Raw genomic sequence first — 23,430 nt, 5'->3', positions numbered from 1 at the left:
CACAGCCACACGCTTTCAAGTGCTCCAGCATGACCTCATACACAGCCACAGATGCTTCGAGGTATACCTTCTCCAGTGTGGACTCATCCTTGGGCCACAATCCCTTCAGACGTATAACTGCTATGGCATAGACTCAAACCACTGCCACAGATGCTTCAAGATGTACCTGCTGTGGTGTGGACTTATCCATGGCCACAGATGCTTTGGGGTGTCTTGCTTCCACATGGACTCACCCACAGGTCATAGTCCCTTCGACTTGAGTTCATACTGGAGTTCCAGCCTATCCAGTAGAGCAGCACAGAAACAGCATCAATGCCCTGTCCATCTGCTAGCGCAGCCACACCACCACTGCTGTTACCAGAATGTTCCCAGGCCCAGCAGAGTAAGAGGATAAGCAGTACAACAGTGCAGCAAGCAGCAAACAGAAAAAGCAGCTACTAACGAGCAGTAGAGTCTAATATACAATAAAGCAAAGCAAGGGCCATTGCAAACACAGGAGCCTGCCAATTTATAGCTAAAGAGCAAGAACAGCTATAAATTTGATCTAGCACATTCCAATCAAACCTATCATTATCATGAACCCTTTGAGCGCCACGTTGGGCTGAAGAATGAAGGGCAGGATGTTTGGAGTTACTTATTGACTGGTGGTATAAGCTTGTCTTTTTTGAATTATGTTCGTCCTGTTAGTTAAAGGTTGTGTTGGCTTCACCTGCATCCTTGCCATGAGAGTATTTGATTGATTTCAAGTACATTACATGCTGAAGTGCTCATGTGCAAGATACGTAGGCTCCCATCAGGCTGTTTTGGCAAGTGCTTGTTGGAACAGCCGTAATTGCAACACGTAGTAAATTTGTGGTTGTTTCTCTGCCTTAGCCAGGTGCCACACAGGGTTTGTGTTGCTTGGGAAGTTTCCATCTGGTGGGTTTAGAGAGGCTGGCAGAACTGTCCGGCAGGTACCTACACAGTGGCTTCCTTGTAGCCTTGTCTTCAACCCACTTTGAAGGTTGCATGCCCATCCACAGGGCTGGTAGCTGGCAGCTGCGCAGCAAATGAGGCACATTCCAACTGGGGCGTAGAGAGGTCTAGCCTTCAGGCTTACTGAACTTGCCACCTATAAGGGTGAGCACAAAAATTGCCATTTCCTGTGCTAAACAAAGTTGCTTAGCAACTCAGACTCCGGGCTCCCTCATTTTCAGCCTAGGTAAGTGAGAGAAAATAGTTTGCAGGTGGTTTTTGTTGGTTCAGTCAAGTTAAGGAGGAAAGGATAGGAGCAAAAGGCATGAAGAAAAATGTATGGTTTAGAATAGTTGTAAAACACTCAGATGCTGTGATGAGAAGTCAGTAACATTTTAAGATTGTACAAATGCTTCTTTTTTCATTCAAAGTGTAGGAATTTATTAACCAAAGGCTCATTAGTATGTGCATGAAATTCCATTTGCTGCGTTAACACAGAGGCTCTGTTTAGCTCTATACAACTTCCTCTTCTAGTTCCCTTGTTAACTCTGCTGTCAGTGCACACACATTCGTAACATATACAAAGGTTAACATGTGACTTCAGAATAATTAGCAGAATAATAAGCAGAAGTAGTAGCATATTTCACAGTAAAAAGCTAATGAAGTCATACTTTACTACTGTGAATATATACCCTGTGTCTGAAAAGTGCACGGAATTGAACCCAGGCCTTTTAACTCTTCCACTGTATTTTAAGAACAAAATTGAGGTGGCGCTTGAGTGTAATGTTTGAGAAATTGAAATGTGTTCTACTTTTTGTTTACAAAGAAGCTCTTACCCACCAGTCCTCTTAGCTGTATCAGCCAAGCCCCTGCTTATATGTTGCAGTTGTTACTGGAGTCCTTATTCCAACGGAGAGGCTTTTGGTTATCAGTAAACTGCAGTAATGCTATGTTTTTCTCTAAATGATTTGTCAAAAGTCCACTCTACATGCGTAGAAATTCTGTTCTAAAATAAGCTTTCAAGACTGATTAAGAAACAAGATAGTAATGAACAATGTTTTTCCTATGTTTTTTACTTTCTTTCAATCATTATTTTGTTTACAGACCAGCAGTGGCTTATAAATGAGAATAAACGACTGGCTGCCCTTCAGCAACAGCAGAGGGAGTTTGCAGTGCAAACAGAGTCTACGCTGTATGCAGAGGCTGAGGTGCAGAGTACCATTGGGCTGGAAATCTGCCCTTCCCTGCTGCAACAGAACAAGAAGAGACTGGTACAGCTGGAGCTCTTGCGAAGATACTCCTTAAAAAAGGCAGAAAGAAACATAAGACGGAAAAAGGTCAAATTTCAGCTGGAAAGGATTGTCAAGAAGCAGAAGTTACTGGAAGCCAAGCAAAACCTAGAGCAGCTGGAAGCTAGCTGCTGGCTCAATGAAGAGTGTGTGAAACAATCCGAAGTCCTAAATGAAAATACTGCTGTACAATCCTCTTCAGATCATCAGTTGCAAAAGAGAAGGAAGTCGTTGGGTTTGAGTTCCTTGCAGCACAGGCAGCATTCTTTCTGTAACCCGCATCTGCCCCAGGTACCCAGGTAAGTTAACATCTGCCAATTCCTCTGCACTTTCAAAAGTAATTTAAATTCATAGAATCTTTGGGTTGAAAGGGACCTTTAAAGGTCATCTAGTCCAACGCCCCTGCAGTGAGCAGGGACATCTTCAACTAGAGCAGGTTGCTCAGAGCCCTGTCCAACCGGACCTTGAATGTTTCCAGGGATGGGGCATCTACCACCTCTCTGGGCAACCTGTTCCAGTGTTTTACCACCCTCATTGGGAAAAGTTTCTTCCTTCGGTGGCCACCTATAATCCAGAATGCTTTTTCAATGTATTGAAATAATCCCAAAAATTGCAATATCAGTGAACTTGCTATATTGTATGTCACACTGGAGCTGTCCTTTTTCCTCGTATCTGTACAGTGCATTCCCTGCTTAGCTCTTTTGACATGTTCTTTCTAATTGTTTTTTACCTCCCTCTCAAGCCTTTCTGCACTTTTTACCTCTTTGTGAATGCTTTCCAGAGCTGGCTTGACTCTTGTTCTTACCTTGTTCAAACTTTTGGTAAATACTAATTTCTGCATCATTTTATCTTGATTAGGGTCAAACTCTTCCTTCAGAATACTTGTATCATTGCAGTGATTCTGGATTGGACTTCTAAGTTGTCCAGCCTTTCTCAAGCTAAATAAACATCTCTATGCAATGCTAAAATGTTGGGGTGCTAGGGTGTCTATCACAGCATGGTTCTGGAGGCAGGAAATAGCTAAACTCTACTAAGTAGATTTCTATGACGTAGATCCTTTATTTTTTCTATGACTTAAGTCCCTTATTTTTAACTAATGTTTGCAGCTACTTAAGCCTACAGAGAGTAAATAACAAGCTATACCACATAGCATTGGGCAATTCCTTTGTGTTGCAGAACATATTTCAGGATGTCTACTGGACTGTATGGTTACTGACAGAATTTATTTTTTTTATTATTCTGTGCAAGAATTTGCTTTTGAAAGGCATTAAGATTGTTGCTTCATGTGTTATTACTCTTAACTACAAGACGTTATTGAAGTGGAAGCGTTGTTAAGTACATTATTCAAGCAAGGATTGGGCTTTATTTTATCTTTATTTCCACAGCTGTTTGTTGAAGAGGGAGACTTTCTCAAAGTTATCTACCTCACCAAATATTGATCAATGCTGTGAAGGCAGTAAAACAGGGAGGTTGTCATCTGTAGAATATCTGTACAGAAAAGTTAAAGACATTTCTGGGAGTGATGACCTTAATGATGAAAAAGGGATCTCCTTTTCAGTCCAGAGGCAGCTAACTGAGAAACAAAACACATCTTCATTTGGAAATAAAAAAGGAGCAGAAAAATACTCTAATGATTCAGCTATCATGGCTTATATGAATAAAAATGATCAAAAAATTGAAAAGTTGGATCACAGCCCAGGACTAGCTGGATCTCAAAAACAGACCTCTAAAGGCTCCTCTCCTGATCTTTTTAAGATGAAAGATGAGCCTGAAACATTTATTACAGGGACAAGAATGACAAAAGCAAAGGTGCTAGGAGATTTAAGTCAGCCTGCAAGTAGCAATCTAGAACAAAATAGAGCTCAGGTATGCAATAAAAAGACTAGAATGGATATCAATAGAAAAGGCCACAGGTCTCCAGAAAACTTTCCAAAAGAAATTAAGAAAACAGTGTATGGAAACCCACCATCAGCACATCTAAACCAAACAGCCAAGAATTGGAAGACCGTGCCAGACTCAGCCTTGCCAACTCATGAGAAATCATCAGCGGAACAGCAAGAATTTCTGATGGTGGCAACATCAGTTGGAAATCTCACAAAAGTGAGTACACAGCCACCACTCTCTTACGTTGAAAAAAAGTGGCACAGTGCTGAGATGCTAAGTTCTGGAATGTCCAAAACAGCCATGGATGTACTGGGGAACTGGCAAGAGGATGATGAAAATGAGATTTCTGATACAGACAGTTCCTATTCTGTAGATTCTCTCTCCTGCGCTTATGCAAAAGCTTTCACAGAGAAACTGAAACAAGAAGATTTTGACAGAAATAAATGTCTTGCCAACCCAGAAGATTCTGAGAGCGATGACAGTCAAATGTCACAAGACTCTCTGGTAGAAAAGGAAAATAAAGCCAAAAAGCAAAATAGAAGCCGATTTCGCAAGTCAAAGGCTCACCATGACACAGCTAAGCTTTACAAAAGCAGAACTGATTACCATGTTTCATCTTTGGTGACATCATACACATCTCATAGGAGACTGGGAAAGCCTGAACGAAGCTTTTCTCTGGACAGCTTAGCTGATGGAGAAGAGATGCCAGCAGAAGATCCAGTAGAAGAATCCAAATCTGATTCATCTGATGAAGTGCCAGCAGAGATTTTTTGGAAGTTACAAACTCCTAGATCACCAACGATACAGACAGAGGAAGACCATGAATCCAAGACCTGCGACAGAAATACAGAAGGAACAAATTATGATCTGAATCTGAGCAGTTCCTTTTATTTGGACACTAAACCACAGCCTGATTCCAGTAATGCTTGCAAGCAGTTGCTGAAGGGGACAAAAGTCTCTTTTGTAGAACAAGAAAGGTCTCTTGGTAGAAAGCTGTATTATACAAGTGGAAATCCTTTGCTTGCTACTGATGCTTGGTCCTCCTGTGACTCAAAGGTTGATACCAGCAGCCCCAGAATAACAGCACCTTCTTCCCATGAAAATTTAGAATTTCAAGAAGTTCATCTGTGCTCTTTGAGCAAACCAGAGCTTTGGCTGAAGAAAGATGATCTAAAGCAGTCAGCTGCTGAAGTTTCTTTTGTTTCTGGCTCTAAGCAGATACACAGCATTACTCGTTTATCACATCGTATAAATGAAATAAACACAGTTTTCTCCTCTGACATATCAGAATTACCTTTACCTGAAACAACAACTACAAGCAGAGCTTCTGAGAGTGGGTCATTAAATAAGATTCTTAAGGGATGGACAAACTGTAATGAAAATTCTTCCTTGGAATCTCAAGATGTAATGACCTCATTTGTTAGCTCAGTAGAACCAAGCTCCTCTTTTGTTCCTATTTCAGCAAACCATGATTATTATGACCATTCGAAGTCAAATCATCCTGAACAAGAACAACCAAACGAATTATCTACTTATAGGTCTACCACTGAATGCGCACAAACATTCAGCTGTTCGGAAAGTGCCTCCACTGTGGAATGCTTGTCACTGGTGTCTAGGAAAGAGGAGGTTTATCTCCCCACAACTCATCCAGAGCTGCCAAAAGATCACAATCTGAAAACACCACCTTTTAGTTCTGTGTTGCCTGTGCACATTTTGGAGCAGAGAAATGGCTGTGTAGATGCAGGTTTAGAAGATAATTTTTTCAGAACTTTTGAAAAAGATGACCTAGATGATGACTGCAATAACTTTATCACAAAATCAAGTATAAGAGATTCAGGCAGCAGAAGTGCACCTATTAGTGCACCTGCTGCTGAATCTTCTACAGGACTTGCTCATAATACGGCCTCACCACAGACAACTGCAGTAAAACAAGTCGAATTTGGAAACCATGCACAGATTTTTCCAAGAAAGGAAATACCATCGTGTTGTGATGAAGGTTTCTTTCTCAGTGACTTAACAAATAAGAACTGCTCTCTAGTAAGAAGTTACGAGCTTCAGACATTGGCTGGACAAGGAGCAGAATCAGCTGTTACGGTAGGTCTCCTGAGATCTGGGGAGAGTAATTTGGAAACAATGCAAGAAATGGATTATGGACAAGTATCTGCAGAAGAGGTAACAACAGAGACAGACTTTTCCTCACAGAAGACAACATATCAATGTAACTCTTTAGTTGTTGCTCACAGTGCAAGTTACGACCAATCTGCAACACCAATAGAGATGTCTCAAAAGGAGATTATCTGTATGGAAACAAGCACAGATAGCTTGGCAGAGGTTGCGCCAGAGGTACCTTCATTCAGAGATAACGAAGAATACAAACCAAAGGATGAAGACTTGTCTTCATTGAATCATTATGAATTCAAAAGCAAACCTGTTTCAAAAAATTATTTCCATGAATGTGCTCTAGCAGACAGTCAGGAAAGTTGCTTATCCCAACGAATTTCAGAAAATTCTACATTATGCACTGATAATATAAGAGAAGAAAGCAGCAAAAGCAAAGAACACAATGCCTTGAATTCTCGGGCTGTAGTTCAGAAAGACTTTTCATCCAAATATGAAGACTTAGTGGTAAATGAAGTAAGTTATCTCATAGTGAATGTAAATGGGAAAGACACTGAGTCCTTCCCTGCTGCTGTTTGTGAGAGTACAAATGATTTTCTCCCAGAATCAAATTCAAGCATATTTTACCAAGCTTCAACAAAAGCCAATCTTTTTCAAAGTGCATCTGAGACTGAAAATTATGATAAACTATTGGAGCATGTCACAAAAGTGAAAGCAGATTGTGATGTTGCATCTAATCTTACTGTGGAAGTCAGTGCCACAGAAGGTTGTTCTGATGTACATTCCGGCAGCCTTTGCACAACATGCTCTTCAAAATCAACGGGGCAGAAAAACAATGTACATAAGACGACCGACATTTCTATGGAATTTGATGCAACCATTCTCTTGGAAACAGAAAAACAAAACGAATCTTTAGTTGAACCAAGAGAAGAGAGAGAATCCTTTTTTGAAAGTGATTGCCCAGAGGATATCTTGCTTGTTGAAGATGATGTAAACTCAAAGTCGGGAGGAGTATTCGAATACAACACAAATACAGCAGCTACTGTTTCTCAAGAGGAGAATCCATATATAAATAATGAATCTCATTTTTTAAGAAATCCAGAAACTGATCCAGAAGAAATTCCGGTTCCTTATCAGAATACAAAAGCAAATGCTGATGAGGAAATAACAAAATTCATCAATAGTGTGATCAACTTAGAAAAAAATGCATTGGAAATTAAATCCAGACAGATTGAAAGTTTACCTGACTACCCAGTAGCCAAAGTCCAAAGTGTAACTGAAGACAGGAGTGGAGAGGATTTTAAAGGCATTAGTCTATCTCAGAATCCAAAGAAACCTATTGATATTCTATCTTTTGAAGTTCAGTGTGAGTTTTATACAAATCTGTGCCAGACACACGAAGAGGTAGAGAAAGAAGAACCGCAGGTAGCTGGCACCAGGGTAGAATGCACTCGGGAATCAAAAGCACTTGTGCGTTCTGGCAGCCAACTTGAAACAAGCAGCTTTTGCCAAAAAGAAAAATGTGAGAAAATAGAAATAGATATTTATTCACCAGAGCTTTCTGTTGCTCCCCAAAACACTCCTTCAGCTGTGTGTTCCCACACAACAGATTTTACTCAGAATGCTTCAGGCTTCCTTGATGCTTGTGATGAGGGGCTTTTACAGAGGAACGGAATAATGGAAAATGTGTTTGATACAGAGGATGTAGCTGCAACGGTACTAATCACGGGTAGGCAAGGTAATATTTTAGCAAAACTTGAAAATGAAGGACAAGTAAATTCTAGCAATTTAACTGAACGTTGTGTACCAAACTGTTTGCCCCAGGAAGACAAGGTTAACGAATGTAAAGTAACTGGGAGTGAAGAACAAATTATCATGACAAATACTGAGGGACTGATTATTACGAGGCAGGAAGTCATACACAGAGATGAAAATGTTTCATTTACTGAAGAGTCTCCAGCTCTGCATCAGAAGTATTGTGACAGACATGACAAAGAGGAAATTTTAAATCAATTTAAGATCCCTGAAAGATACCTGACAGCTTCGGGACTAGAACCCAATATACTGTTAGAAGATGATTCAACATACTATGATCCTACTGAAATGAGTGAAGATGGTGGCTCAGTGGATTCTGTTATAAGAAATGCAGTCATGAAAGATATCGATGTATGTGAATATTCAGTTGATGATGGTATTGGTATTGACCAATATAGAATTGAACAAGAATTTAAAAGTCTCCACATTAAAGAGGACAGCCGTACATATATGAGTTGCTCTACGCAATATCCTGAGCATAGCACTTCAGAAAACTTGAATGTAAGTATTGCTAGAAAAAGAGCTGATATTTGTGAATTGGAACCAGTAGGATCCAGAGTTGAGGAGGAGAAAGTGCATTTGATGGATCTAGAACAAATGGCCAAAACAGACAAAGAAAAGCAGATGTTTGTAGAAAACACAGAGGAGGTAGAACTGACCATTTTACAAAATCTGAACGAAGTATTCCCTGAAAACAGAGACAGTTGCCAAATGGCACGTGATGACAAAAGATTTAATGAAATCTTAAGAGAAAGCCAGTGGGTGTCTACCAGCTTTTCTAGAAATAATGAAGATATCAGCAAACAACCAAATCCACCAGCAACACTGAAGCTTACTGAAAAAAGCCAAGAGGGTTCATGTGCAGACTGGCATGGGGAGTCTGCAAATCATCTTTTATATCTTGGAGTACGTGATGATTCCCATCTTGTTCAAGATGTTCCCACTGCACTGAAAGGACATACGAAGCCACGCAACAGCAGTGCTGGAGCTGGAGCAATTCTGCCTTACTATGAAACATTGATGGAGAGTGAGGCCTGTGGTGGTACGCCTGTTACAGTCAACAAAACGGAAGACGACAAATATCTTTCTGCTAAAACGCAAAGTGAGAATGTAACTTTTCTGCAAACCAGGATCACACAGGTCAGGCAGGAGAAAGAATGCTTTGCATTTAACAATGCACCCGATTGTGCCATATCTGGGCAACCTGCTGAGCAGAGCAGCTCTTCCACTCCCTACAGTGCAGATGGTCCTGAGTCTGAAACTGTTGCACTTCAGCAAGGGGCCGAAGGAAACTCATTTTCCTTGGAAAAATTAGATTCTTCTGAAGATATAATTCAGGATGTTAACGATGCTTATGAAGAACACAGTGTGGATTTAATGGTTAATAAACTATCAAAAGACTGCCTTAATTCCATAGAAGATACAGCTCAAGAGGAAAAGGGTACCATTGTGCCTGATCCACTGCTCTTGGATAATTCGAATCTGCTTTCTTCTCCAGAGAAAGAAGTGATGGAAGGTATAGACGGTGGGGGAATGCATTCTTTACTAGAAATCTCTTCTCCAAAAATGTTTCACAATATTAATACAACTCAGAAAGTACTTCACTCAGGGACTTTATCGCAGCATGGTGAGGCGGAAAATTTTTTAAGCACAAGCTATGATACAACAAACAGTAAAAAAGAAAATGCAGAGTTTTCTGATGTAGCTGGATATCAGCATGATCCCAGAGAAAACCAGGGACATGCGACTTCTGAAGAGCGCTGCGTAGACCAACCGGGCAGCACTGTTTCTGAAAATGCTTCAACCCTTTCAGAAGGCCTGAACAAGTCTCCATGGGAAAATCCACATTATAGTAAAGAGTTTCTAAATTATAATAGGAACTCGGGCACTTCTGAATGTTCTCCTGGTCTCCTGAATCATCCAGCATCATTTGCAGATGTTTTGATTGCCAGCAATGGAGACAAAGGTAAAAACAATGCTATTCTCTCTGAAGAAACAAAATATTTTGAAAGTGAATCAACTGATTTAAGTGTATCTGTAACTTTTCCTGATGTTTCTCAACAAGGAGATGAAAGGAAAAATAATTCTGCAGTTGCAGAGGCCACATATGCTCAGAATAATAAAATCCCTGAAAAAACTGTGGGAACAGATGAAAAGGGGAAGATAATTCAAGATACTTTCCAGAATTGCAATGACATAAAAGAAAATAAAATGCATGAGCACCCAGAAGACAACAGTGACACTTCTAGGGTGACTGTACCAGAATCGGGCTCGCTTACTTTGCAGAGCCAAGGACAGACTGGCAGTAAAGAATCAAAGTCTCTTCCATCTTACTTAGCAGAAGATACTCTGACTGATACACCATTTCAAAGCTCCAAGAACTTCAGTGGTTTTGACACTTCTTGTTTACTTGGTGACTCAAAATCTCTAATATTTAGTCATCTTGAGGACTCACTTCAAGATGCTTTTTTGACTGAGCCAACATCCTCCAGTTCTGCAGATGTGCGCTCTGTAAAAGAACGAGATTCTCCCCATGCATTTGCAAGTGTCAATCACCCACCCTTAGCACCATTTTCAGAATCTTATTTAAATGCAGATATAGGCCATGGTGAAACTGGCATGTATGATATTTCACATACAAGTATACTGAAACATTCTCCATCTGCTGTTTTGCAAGTACAAGACACTCAGTCTGATAAGGCTGTGGTATTCGACGAGCCGATATATGCTTCAGGAAGTATTTTACTTTCTCTTGCAAAAGAAAACAGGCATTGTCCAGTATCAGACACAGACTCTACTTCATATAAAAATTCTGCTGTAGATGGGGAACCTGCATATGGAAGTAATTGTAAAAAAATTGACAATGATATAAAAGTTGATCAGTACCACTGGGATAAAGTTCCACCGCTAGAAGCTTGCACAGAACACATAGAGAAAGTACTAGGTGGTAATGACTCTCTTTTGTTACCATCATCACCTTTTTGGGATACTGGAAGGGCAATCACTGTTAAAGAGGGACAAATGAGAAAAATACTAAACAGAAATGAGGAAGAACTGCATTCAAATACTGAGGCTGAACATTTTGCAGTAAAGACAGAGCAGAGAAAAACATTAAGTAGAGAACCTGTTGAAAAGCAAACTAAGGTATCCTCAAATTCTGCAGATGAATTAATAGGCCCAGAAGTTACAGTGGTGGAAAATCTGTATCCAGGAGATGTTAATGTGGATCCTGAACGCACCTGCAATTCATTTAGTGCAACATATCCTGCATACAGCACAAACACTGATCCCAGACGACTGTATCACACTGTCTTGGGTTTTGAAAAAAAACCTGCAGATCTGCAAGACAGTTGTCAGTATGTGCCTACAGGTGAACAGGTGCCAGATAGAACAAATACAGATGGTAGAAAAGAGATTTTAATTTGCAAAGATAATACAGGTTCAAGTGTTGATAGCCCTGATGCTGATGCAGACAATTGTTCAACAACGGGAGATGCTGTAATGAGGAGTAAGACTCTGAAATCAGAAGGACTAAAGTTTTCTGTAATGAATAATGAAGGTACCTCCATAAAGTTTTTACCAGAAAATCGTGATTTGCCTCCTCAAGAATCCAAATTAGTGCAATTCAGGAGCAAAAGATCATATTCTACTACACGGAATACAAAAAGCTGTAAACAAAGTGAACAGAGACCTTATTTACAAAGTCACAGACTATCAGCCCCGGCTATTGCTGTGTTCTCTGATCTAGAATATACTTCAGAAGCTTCACCTAAGGTAGATCCTTTGTTATATTCTGCATCTAAATCGCTACAGGATTTAAATATGAGTGTAGAGCCTCCATCACCAACTGACGATGATCTTCATGGAATTGAAAGATTTTCAAAGCAGGAATCAAAGAACTTTCTGCAGGTTAAATCTAACCCCATATTTGAGCAAAGAATGGCACAAACTAAGCAGCTTGCAAACTGTGATCCAAAAAATTTACAAAATTTTGCAGCAAGAACCCAAAGCAGCCAGTCTTTAAAAGTCTGTACTACTCATTCTCCATCACCCTTACTGCACACAGCACACAGTTCTGTGGGTGCAGCAGCAAATATCCATTCAAAGAGTAGTTCTGTAGCTCAGTGTAGTGAAGGGAAAGTTGAAGAAGCTGGATACCAGCCAGAAACAGATTTATTTTTGCAAGACAATAAAGATTCAATGCATTTTAGTTCAAGTGATATCAACCCATATATTCATCCATGGCAACAAGATGGATCGTGCAAGATTGGCTGGAAACAGTATGTTTTTGGAAGTGCAAGTGATGTCTCTTGCAATCAAATTCCTTTAAACCTAGAAAATCATAAAGTTATGAGATGTTCCAGTGTGGACAATGGACTGAATGCACAAAATTCTCCTTTTCATTCTCATCTCAGTTCGTATGCTACAGCAAAAGTTTTATCAAGCACTTTAAGCAGCATTGAAGGTCCTCAAGGATGGGACAATGTCAGACAAGATTTTCAATCTGCATACTCAAGTGACAGTACCAAGCAGTATAGCAACATATCCAGTGAAACATTGGAAACTAATCCAGAAAATAACACTCCTGAATTTGAGAATCCTGCTGCACAACCTGGTAACTCTTCAATGCAAGTTGATGAAATTGTATTATTATATCCTTCTGAGTCTGAAAAGTCTTCCAAAAAACTACCAGGGATTACATGTGAGCAGGGAACACAAACAGCAACTACAGGAAGGTATAAAAGGCAGAGAAGACATCAGAGAAGCTATACGGATGTTTCTGCAAGAAAGCAGGAAACAAACAGAGATTTATTTCATCAACCTTCCTCTTGGACAAGCATGCAGAACCTGTCCATGCATCTGTCACAACTTCTTCAGAACACTTCTGAGCTGTTAGGAAACCTCTCCCAACAGAGTATTATAGATAATGAGCAGAATGCCAAAATCAACCAAAGAGGAACTGAAAAGGCTGTAAAGGCTGCTAGGTCAGATAGCTGCACTCAGACTACGGCAGATGTAGGCACTCAAACTGAGATTTTGGAAGAACCTCAAAGCAAGCATGAAGAAAAACAAGTGGAGGCAAAAATGGAAAACGAATTGAGGGCAGCTCCAGCAGTAAACATTGATTGGAAAGGAATAGGTGCAGATACAGCAGGTAAGATTCCCAAAAGGAAAGAGGAAACACCCTCTTTTGAAGAAAGAACACAAGAACGAACAGGGATGAGAAAACTGGGCAATCCTGACTTCTATGACAGTCTTGACAGCATTTTGGAAGACTCCTTTATGCGTCTGCCTCTCTTGCCCAGAACCTCCACTCCTATCTTAGATTTCAAAAAAACATCATTAAACGCACAGCAGAATGTTGCTTTTGCTAGTACCAGAGTTTCATCTGTCACATCATCTTTGCTGAGTTCAGGGCAAGATGGTTCTTCATGCACTGTAGTTAGCAGCCCTACTAATAGCACCTTTCAATCTCCAGCATCTTATGCTCAGGATAAAAGAAGTGTTGATGAACTAGAGGTTCCAGCAGAAAGAAAATTTTGTTATAAAAACACCCTGCTAGTCGATAGGGCCTCTTCCCCTATTCTTACTCTTAGTGCTAGTCCCAGCAGCCAGACTTCTTTTAGCAAGTCTGTCTGCCCTGTCAAGGAACCTCTTGGGTATTCCAGTGATCCTTCAAGTCCCCTTCACAACCAGAGGAAGCAGAGGGCAGGTCCATGGTCCAGCATGCAACCTCATGTGGACAATTTTTCACAGACAGAAACAGACAGCGAATTGAGCGCTTCTAGAGACAGCAAGGGCATAAGAAAGAGGTCTGGAAGTTTCTCAGATAAGAAAGCAGCCAAAGAGCTTTTAGAACAGGATTGTTCAAAAGACTTGGAACAACAGCATAGACGCACAGTTGACGCCCACACTACCATTTGCACAAAACGACTGTATCACTCCAGTAGTATGCTAGAGGTGTCAGGCCACAGGGAGGTTTTAACAGATGATCTCACAGACCGCAGTCCGTTGGCACGTTCCCTTCGCTGTATGTACGTCACAAGGGGAGGAAGAGGTTCTTCAGCTGGAATCGGACACGAAAAATATGTTGGTAGATCTGATACTGCTTTGATTCATAACTCCTCACCGCCAAATGCTGACTTAGTTTTTAATCAAAAAATGAGTGCCACTCACTCAAGTAAGACAAATGCTGATGTGTCCTCAGAACCTCTGGTAGAAGGAACTTCTCTACAATTTCACAATTTGTTCTGGAAAAATGAAAACAGCTGCCCTCCCCCACTCTCTGATGCGAGTGATATGCAAACTTCCTTCCAAGACGACAATATAGATTCTGTCACTGAAAGTGAATGTGACACTGAAATTCTTCTCAACAAAAATACTGCTTTTGCAAAGCCTTACAGGCGTCGGAGCTACAGTCTCCGTGATTTACCCATACACAATAAATTTAGCAACTGGTGTGGTGTTACGGGCAGCCCTCCTCCTTCATTACTCAGCTTGAGCGGCAGTGTGACCGATTTACGAAGTCAGGCAGAAAAGAAACCTAGAAGCACACGAGCAACAGAAATGGAAAAGAAATCCCAGCTCTGTGACAGCAGGAGCAGAGAGATCGAGAGCCTTCAGAGGGAGCGCGCTCAGATTATGTCCGGCATTCACCTGGATCTGCATCAGCATCCCCTCACTGTGGAACTGACGGAAGCAAAGCTCAATTACAGCATCGGGGAAACGGACGCCCTGCTGAGAGTCCTTCAGAGCGGAACGGCAGATGACCTGGTGGCGATTCCAGTGAAGCAGCAACTTTATGAAAGGTATATTACTTACAGTAGTGTTGTATTAAGTGTTTTGAATACACTTCATGTACACTTCATGCAACATACGCAACAATTAGTAATGAGCACTTAAGCACTTAGTCACACTGAGTGAACTGTATGTGAAGAGGTATAGTATTAAGCTTATTTTATACGCAGTTAAGTAGTGCATTTAGAACGAAATTTTGGGATCACTTGAAGGAAATAGGGAAAAGTATAAGATTTGGTGTAATTCAAATCTAGTGTCACCCTACTCTTAAAAGTTCTAGCAGCTATGGGAGTGATCACGTGTACCTGATGATCACGGGAATACATTTCATTGATTTATTGCAATGTAAAAATGATTGTTGCATCCTATTTATGGGAGTATCTCGTGCTTCTGTGAATAAATGTTGCTGTATGAACATGCAAACCCAAATTTTAAAAACCCATAAATACGAAAAATAAATTATGCAAAAATCAAGATCCTGGATTCTTGTGATTGGATTAGAGAACTCAGTTTAGGAAGCTGTTGTAACTAAAAAAATTTAGGATTAACCAAGGACATCAGTCTCTGTCCTCAATTTGCCTCTCAGCCATTACAAGCAGTAACCAAGACCCTCTTATGCATTTCCTACTGTTATGGAAGCAGTGGAGTTTTAGAATTTCTGTATCATATGTCAGCATGTGGCCAAAAGGGTATTTGCAAGGGGAGTATATGTTATTAGATTCCTATAAATTTTACATTACAAAGCTACCTGATGTTTAAGTGTTTTAAAAAAACAGAAAATGTAACTTTGCAGGGTGCATTTTGTGGCTGTAATCATGTTTCCCTGACAGACACATGAGGACTATTGAAACTCTGAGGAAGGAAAGAGAAAAAAGGCTGCAAAGATACCAAAGAAGCCGAAGTCTGAGTCCTCAAAAGCATTTGAGTCTGTTGCAGACGCTGGATGCAAGTCAGAGGGATCCAGATCTCCCCAGCAGACGCCGAGAATATCTGCAACAACTGAGAAGAGATGTGGTGGAAAATACCAGGTAGGTCATTAGAAACCTCTCTTTTGGCACGATGAATGTTACCAGTGTTCACAATAGGTGCACATTAATGGTTCTGACTGACATCTGAGACTTCTGTGGCAGAATTCTTCTCCTCAGTGCAGAAGTGTTAAACTTTGGGATAGAAAATGTTTCCAGAAAAAACACGTGCCTGATTTTAGGAAACATTCATTAAAATCTTCCGTCTAGTTTATTTCAGTCCCTAATAAGCGTCTAATTTATTTTATGGGTATGGGGACAGCCAAGTTTTCAGTCTTGACTCATTGTAGACCAGTCTGTCTTCTTACTCCTTCACTAACTTAAAAGCCGCATGAAATAGTTAAGTTTCACGTTAAATACTAAAAAAGTTCTGCAACCCTTCACCATTTAGAACTTGACTTTTTTTATCCCTCACCATACCCCCCAAATGGCTTTCGCTTCCTTTGCGGTAGGTCAAGAGACCATTCTTTTCCCAATGCAATTATTTTGCGTGTAATACACCAAAGCAGTAACCTTAGATCATATGGAGAGCTGACTTAGAAACCAGTGCAATCGCTGGAGTAATCCCAGTGGTAAACTGGACTTGCAATCTGAATCATTTTCCAAGGTTAAAGTCCGTGCAGCCCTTAGTGAGCAAAGAGCAACTTCCTGGAGGCTAATGTGGTGATTTTTAATTGCTTTTCTGGTGAATTTTTCCTGTTCCATGTTGAAAGATGTTTTTCTCATGTTATTTTGTCAGGTCACCCAACTTCACGTAATTATGTCTGGTTTTCCCCACTTATCTATCCTTACAGAGTTCAAGAACCAAAAAGAAGAAGCATTCAGCATCCTTCAGACATTGAACTGTTGCTCCGAGACTACCAGAGGGCACGGGAGGAAACCAAAACCGAAATTGCACGAGCTAGGGACAAACTTAGGGAGAGAGCTGAGCAAGAAAAAAGGCGTATACGGGAGCAAATATTTTCCCAGTTACAGAAGGTGAGCATTACAGGGGAAACGATTCTGCATTATTCACGTCAATGCATTTTTTTGAAGAAACCTTTCCATGGCTCAGTAATTCTCCTGTTTAATACACATCAGCGTAGAAAAAACCAAAGAATTAGATGCAAATTTGTGCCTAAAAAAATCTCACTAATACTGAACTGTTAACACTGTTCATGCTTCTGAACTACATCTCCCTGAAGCCACATTTTATGTACAAGGAACTCCTAATCTTTTCGCGTTGGATTGAGTTTACACAGCCATCCTGCTGTGCATCTGCCCAGTCTATGGAATAGTTTTGCTAAGGTAAACTGAGTTTATTGTAGTATGTCCTTAACACAAAGGCCTTTATTCTTTTCTTTTTTCCATTTCTGTTTTTCGACTGTCCTCTCTTGTGCGTGTTTGTCTTGTACTTCTGTTTTTTCTTTGGCACTGTCTGTGTGAAATTTTCTGCAGGATGTCAGGACCATACCATATTTTCTCGTTAGGGTGTGTCTGTTCTGCCCAGTTTCTGACTATACTTTTATGCTGTAATATTTGTCACTGCTTGACAACACAGCCTCAGCTGTAGCTGCAGGCCTCTTCTCCTCCTGTGTGTGTATGTGGTGTGAAATTAGGTGGATGCTCATTTCACCTCTCTGCACCCTTTAAGGCACCTCGAATTCAGGCACCTCCGCTGGATCTTACCACATCTGCTGCCATATTTTTCTTGTGAAATGTAGACGTAACTTCACCCAAGTTGGAAAACCAAACTTAAAACTGCCCTTGAAAGTATAATCAATCTTGAAGTTCACAGTATTTTCTTATGTAATTTTTTCTTCATCTTTTGGGCTGGCATTAAGTAGTTGCATTGGTTAAAGTAAAATCTTCAGTCTTTAACAACTACATTTGACCAGCAAGTTAAATCAGAGAAATAGGCAAAGAACAACACATAGGACTGAAAAGACATCTCTCTCTTTCAGAGCTTCTTTTCCTGTAAAAACACCCTAGCACTGGTTTGATAGGCTGGACTCCTGTTTCTGAAGAGTAACAACAGCAGAAGCTGCATTTTCCCGCTCTGCTGGATGTTACAGGGCAATTCACTCTATGGCTTATACAATCTTAGTCCTTCAAACACGCCTGCTTATTTAATACTTTCTGTAAGGCAACAGCTTTTGTCCTGTCAACATTCCTTGAAAGAAATTGGACTGTAGATTATTCCTCTTTCACCTTTCAGTGCTGCTATTGATTTGACTAGCTGTTGTCCAAGGTTAAGTCTTGTGTGGCTTTTGGTTTGTAATGCTGTGATCCTATTACAGGAAGAAGCACGGCTGAAGACTCTTGCAAGTACAAGCACTTTATGTACAGACTCCAGCCTCAGCCTCTCCTCCGGCCCCACATCTGGTTACAATAGCAGCAATACTGCTACGTATACTGCAAGTAACCTCAGCAGCCAGGAAGGACAGGTGAGAAACAACTGGCCTGTGAGACTGATGTCTCCTCATGCTTCAACAATGAGAGAGGGGCAATGTAGGAACAGAAACCGGTTTTGAGATGGCTCGTATTTTGTCACAGCTATCAAGCGGGACAAGTTTGTGTCACTAGTACACAGAGGGGTGACATGGGGTGGAGGGAGCATTACCGTGTAATTGCAAAGGACAGTGACACTTATTTTTTTGAGGCTGTTTTTTTTAAACTCATAGATAAAAGCCAGAGTGTTACTGTTGTCAGTAACACCACTATCTGTCAAATGTTTTAGAAACAAGCCTTTTCTTGTGATAAACCAGAATCTGATATTCTCAGGGCCCCTCCCTCAGTGATGCATACATTGACCTAAGAGTTTGTGTGTGTGAATATGAACTTTCTTGAATTTACTTTTTGGAGTATGCGCCTCACACTTGGTTTGCTAAATTTCCTGAGTCAAGGTATCATTTTAGAACCAGGGGAAAGGCAAAGGAGTTACCTTATGATAAAGAGAAGTTTCCAACCTTGTGAGGCAGATTTGCTACAAATACTCCACTTGCTATGTAACTTAACAAAAGCCCCCACTTCTGCTTTCTTAAATTAGGTTTCTTCTGGAAATGCTTTGCTTTCAAGAGATACACGAGGTCGTTCAGCTGTTAGAAATAGTCAGCTTTATGTGTTAGAGCAACTACAGAAGGATACAACATTTGGTAAGTAATATACACATCTGCTTATGCTTGACTCGTACCCCAAAGCCTAATGAGATTTGTCATTTATGCAAATCAAAAGCTAACTTGATTCTAGGTATTCTCAGGATGCCCTTACCATTAAATGAGTTCAGAAAAAATACTGTCAACCAGTAGCCAGAGCTTGCTTAGAATTTCTTGAAAAAGTAGATGGTGATTTGGTCCCTCAGAAGTTGCTCTTTTGATGTGGTAACATCGAAGTACAGTGTTCTGAGAGGATACAAGGATCATGCTTTGAATGAACCGAAGCAGCATGGGGCTAAAGCTGCACCGAGTATAGTATTGTCCATGCAAGTTCTTGTTTTTATCCCCAAGACTGATGCTGCCTATTCTTCTTTAGATTATTTTATTAGCTTATATGTGGCAATAACCGTTAAACTTGAGTAATGTAAAATGTAACTGCAGTACAATTACCAGTACACAGATTGTCTAGACACGGGATGTTACCAGTCCTTCATCAGGATCAGGTGGATTGCATGCTCCAGTGGAAGGTTTAAGTCCCTACAACTGCAGAATAATGGTGGCTTTCCTTTTCTTTTTTTTTTAAATTCCCCTATGGCTTGCTTGTTTTCTACAGAGGCCAGCAGAATTCATCAGCCACCCCTTCCTTCTAGCAGCATCAGCTGTAGGTTCACTCATGGATTAACTATTTCAGTCAGCTCCTCTTCAACAAAAGGATACCAGGATTTATCCAAACATATCTTGGCTAACGCTACCACTGAGGTAAGTAAACAAGCAGAGTTTTGTTATAGATATACTTCCTACTGGAAGTTGCAGCAAAAACAGGTGGGACAAGCCTTGCTGTTTTACTCTGCCAGCAGTGACTTATTTGTCGGTTACAGAGGGACACGCTGAGCAATTTTAAATGGCAAGGGAAAGTGAGCCAGGCTGCAGCAGTGCAGTTCAGAAGAGACTGTTTTGCATTAGCAGAAATGTTTGAGTGAAGCTGCTGAACTCCTCTAGCGTCCAAGAATTCCTGCAGTGCAGGTTTTACCTATCTGCGCATGGCAAGATGTGACTGTGTAGTTAGAAGGAAAGCATTCAAACTTCGTATTTCAGATCGGGTAGAATCACTTCACCATCATTTGGAGATACATGCTCCCCCCACCTCCCATTTTCTCACAATAGCTTAGGCTAATATCTACATATCCTCCTCCAGCAGAGAGTATGACAGGCAAGTCAGTCTGGCTGTTCATACGCCCTAAGGATTACTAGCACTGTAAAACTATTTGTGGTAAAACCAACTTGGTAGTTTGAGTGGAAGATAGTGCAGCAGCTTGCAAGAGCTGAACGCACTTTATAGTTCATACAACTTTGTCCTACCTTTATGTTTGTCATTGTTTTCCAAGGTAATGGCAGCATGCTCTCATAACCTCAGGAATCTCTACACATGCCAAGCAGCAGCTGGTTGGAAGTAAGTTTATGGCAGGTCTTTGTAATGGGAGGCCTTTTTATGTATTTCGCCCTCATTCTTTTGTGCAAATACCTTTCATTTGTCTTTGACAGATATCAATGTACAGAAAAAGAGGTCCTGGTTTACTACAAAGTCTTCCCTTCAGCAACAAGGCATGGGTTTCTGGGAGCAGGGGTGATAGAAAGACCTCTTCCCTCTGTGTGGGGACTAGTGCGAGATCCTGGCAAAAGGCATCTGTACGACAGAACTATCAACACAGCTCGAATACACAAGAAGGTAACCAGCCATATTCAGCTGGGTGAGTATCAACGCAGATAACTGGCTACCAGTATCATTGTGTACTTTCTCAGCCCAGATTATCAGCCAGGAAGAAAGTTGGAGGCATCTTTCTTCACTTCTTCAGGCTTGAATAAACAATGTCATTATTTAATATGGGAACTTCAATTTTGCGAAGTAAGGATAATATTAAACACACATCACTGCAGAATCACAGCTGGAGAAACCTGTTAGTCCAAATATTGTTAAAGTGGCTTGAAAAAGCATCTTAATGACACGTTATAGCATATTAACTTAGGCAACAACAAGTCAAACTAAGATAGGCACGTGCATTTAAGGAGTGGGGGAAAGTTGTGATAAGTTACCACTGTCAAAGTCTAATTCCCCTTTTTTTGTTTTTGGGTGTTTTTTTTCACAGTATATTTAGTGACCGATACCTCCCTGTGTTACCTAAAGCAACCCCGGGATTTCTGCTGCATTACTGTAGAAGCTGAAGAGGTAAAGTGAATGTTCCCTCTGCAGCATAGAGGAGTGAGTAATTGGTTCAAGGACAAAGGAGAGAAGGAAGGAAAGTCCATGCTTGTATTTCCAGAAGCAACAGTGTAAGAGGAAGATAGGCCAGGCTGATGTGAGACAATTATGTATAAAAACCCTCTTGTGCATGACAAGCATCAGCCAAGACCCATTAGGCAGTAACACAAGTGTTATACTGTATATCCTGCTTACAAATGTGTGGGATTATGACAAAAAAATACTTAATAAATAACATGAGACATGTTATTTCTTATTTAAATACCTCTTTTAAGTAAGTAATATATGTCTCAAGGCAAACAAAGAAAACATGATTGTATGCATAAAAAATTTTTCAAATTGTCATCTTTACACTTTGTCACATGCAGGAGAACTTGTCTGTCCTGGCTGTTCAGTCTGTCTATGATGCGTCCATGCCTCACCCTTGTAAAGAAGTGGTGAGAGGGGAGATTTTGCCCAGTGCTTGGATACTGGAACCTGATGTAGTAAATGGAAGAGAGATCACCAGAGTTATTTACATGGCACAGGTAAGATGTTGCTGTCTGGCCAATAGTGAATGCCAAAAGCTGTTACCTATCAGAACACTTAAGAGCTGGTAACCAGCAAAACCTATAATCCTTATGCTGTGCGCCATGAAGTTTACGGAATGACCATAAAAGTCAGCACTTCACACTGTTACCTAGCATGATGTATGGTAATGCAGAGAGAATCTTTCTAGGCTTGTGCTTAAGCACATGATCCCAAGTTTTTATGGCATCTAAAGCTGCTCCCTTGGATACCAAGGCTCTTCTGTAAAGGTTTATTAGCAATTTTAGTATATGTTGCATTCTCACATGCTGAGCCAGTATGGAGAGTCCTGTTTCCATTTTCATCTTGCTGTGGCCACAGGCAGTCCACCTCAGGTTACACTTTTTCAAAATGCATGGAAATACTTTCTGTAACTGAAGTCATTAATTCTTCACACTTAATAGATACAAAAGAGAAGTTAAGATTAGGATTCCAGTTAAGAATAAGAAAGTCCTGCCATCCATTTGTTATTACAGACTCATCTGAAAAGTAAGCTTTGAGACAGTGGTACACCAAGTCCTTAAAAATGTTCAGAAGAGAATACCATAATGTGTATAATTTAAAGTGCTCATCTGAGAGCTAAGTGGCAGCAGCCCTTTAAGCTTATCTTAAAAACATGCTTTATATATATATATACAATTTCAAAAAAATTGTGGCAGTTAGTACATGCATTTTACAATGCATGTATGCAACATACACATTTTAAAATTTTATATGTATTTTATATTGCACTTAATGTATATGCATATACTATTCAGTAACACTATCTGTCTCAAACTAGTAACATTTAATCTACGCTCAAAAGCAGTGTGGGTCATACCTGCTGAAAGTAACATCAGATACACAAAGCTTTGAAAGCCTGGGGAGTATTGGGAAGGAAAAGGTACAAATCACACAGTAACAGCAGCATCTGGCTGTAAACTACTTTTGTGCTTAACACATATTTGCAGCATCAGCGCTATTCCAAGCTGGAGAAGCATTTTGGATACAAATCCCAACATGTGGCCTTTCTTCTAATTCCTGCAGGTGGATCTTGGTGCCCCGGCCATCCCCGCACGGCTCCTGAGTTCCATTGCCAAGCGCCAGCCGCTGGTGATTGCTCGACTGGCACACTTCCTTGCTAGTTAGTGTTTGGTACAAAACTGGACACCTAAGAGCAGCAGTAGGGATAATGTAAGATGCTGGCTCGTAAGGCAGTCCCAATCAAGCCTTACTTGAGGAGCCTAACTGCCAATGTTCAACTATACAAAAGTGTAGTTAGAAAAAAGGATCATTTATTTCAGCTGATGCTGCTCAGAAGAAAGCCAGCAAGTTTCATGGGGAACCTGTCCTCCTGGAGGCAGCCATGGAAAACCTCCATGGAATAGCAGGAAGGTGTGCTGCTGTCTCTCTATAAAGAGCAGAGGAAGAGACTTTGCTTTACACTAGCTAGCATCTTACATGCAGAAGTGTATTATTTCGTTTCTGTTCTCAAAGAAAGAAGGTTGATCTCTGAAGAGCTTAGGCAGCAGTGAGAAAAAGGTCATGGAAGCAATGAAATGCACTACAGACTGGAAGTACAGTACATGTATGGCTTTAGACCTTGTACA

General features: G+C 40.6%; 1 protein-coding gene across 1 annotated transcript in view; it reads left to right on the top strand.

Annotated features, from left to right (window-relative positions):
- The window catches only part of STARD9 (StAR related lipid transfer domain containing 9), a gene marked incomplete at both ends in the record, with an annotated part of 116,016 nt that extends 93,047 nt beyond the window's left edge, over positions 1–22,969 (top strand). The window contains 12 exons of the mRNA XM_082001085.1: positions 2,059–2,542; positions 3,629–14,869; positions 15,689–15,886; positions 16,678–16,861; positions 18,163–18,309; positions 18,912–19,017; positions 19,631–19,776; positions 20,403–20,467; positions 20,560–20,765; positions 21,162–21,241; positions 21,643–21,801; positions 22,868–22,969. Of these exons, the coding sequence (XP_081857211.1) occupies positions 2,059–2,542; positions 3,629–14,869; positions 15,689–15,886; positions 16,678–16,861; positions 18,163–18,309; positions 18,912–19,017; positions 19,631–19,776; positions 20,403–20,467; positions 20,560–20,765; positions 21,162–21,241; positions 21,643–21,801; positions 22,868–22,969 (13,118 nt within the window). The remainder of the gene's footprint in view (positions 1–2,058; positions 2,543–3,628; positions 14,870–15,688; positions 15,887–16,677; positions 16,862–18,162; positions 18,310–18,911; positions 19,018–19,630; positions 19,777–20,402; positions 20,468–20,559; positions 20,766–21,161; positions 21,242–21,642; positions 21,802–22,867) is intronic.
- Between the last annotated feature and the right edge of the window lie 461 nt (positions 22,970–23,430).

This window comes from Phaethon aethereus (genome assembly GCF_964289735.1).
Source record: "Phaethon aethereus genome assembly, chromosome: 5".
In the NCBI taxonomy this organism is placed as follows: Eukaryota; Metazoa; Chordata; class Aves; order Phaethontiformes; family Phaethontidae; genus Phaethon; species Phaethon aethereus.
The sequence above is the reverse complement of the archived record's forward strand: the minus strand, read 5'-3'. Positions and strand labels throughout refer to the sequence as shown.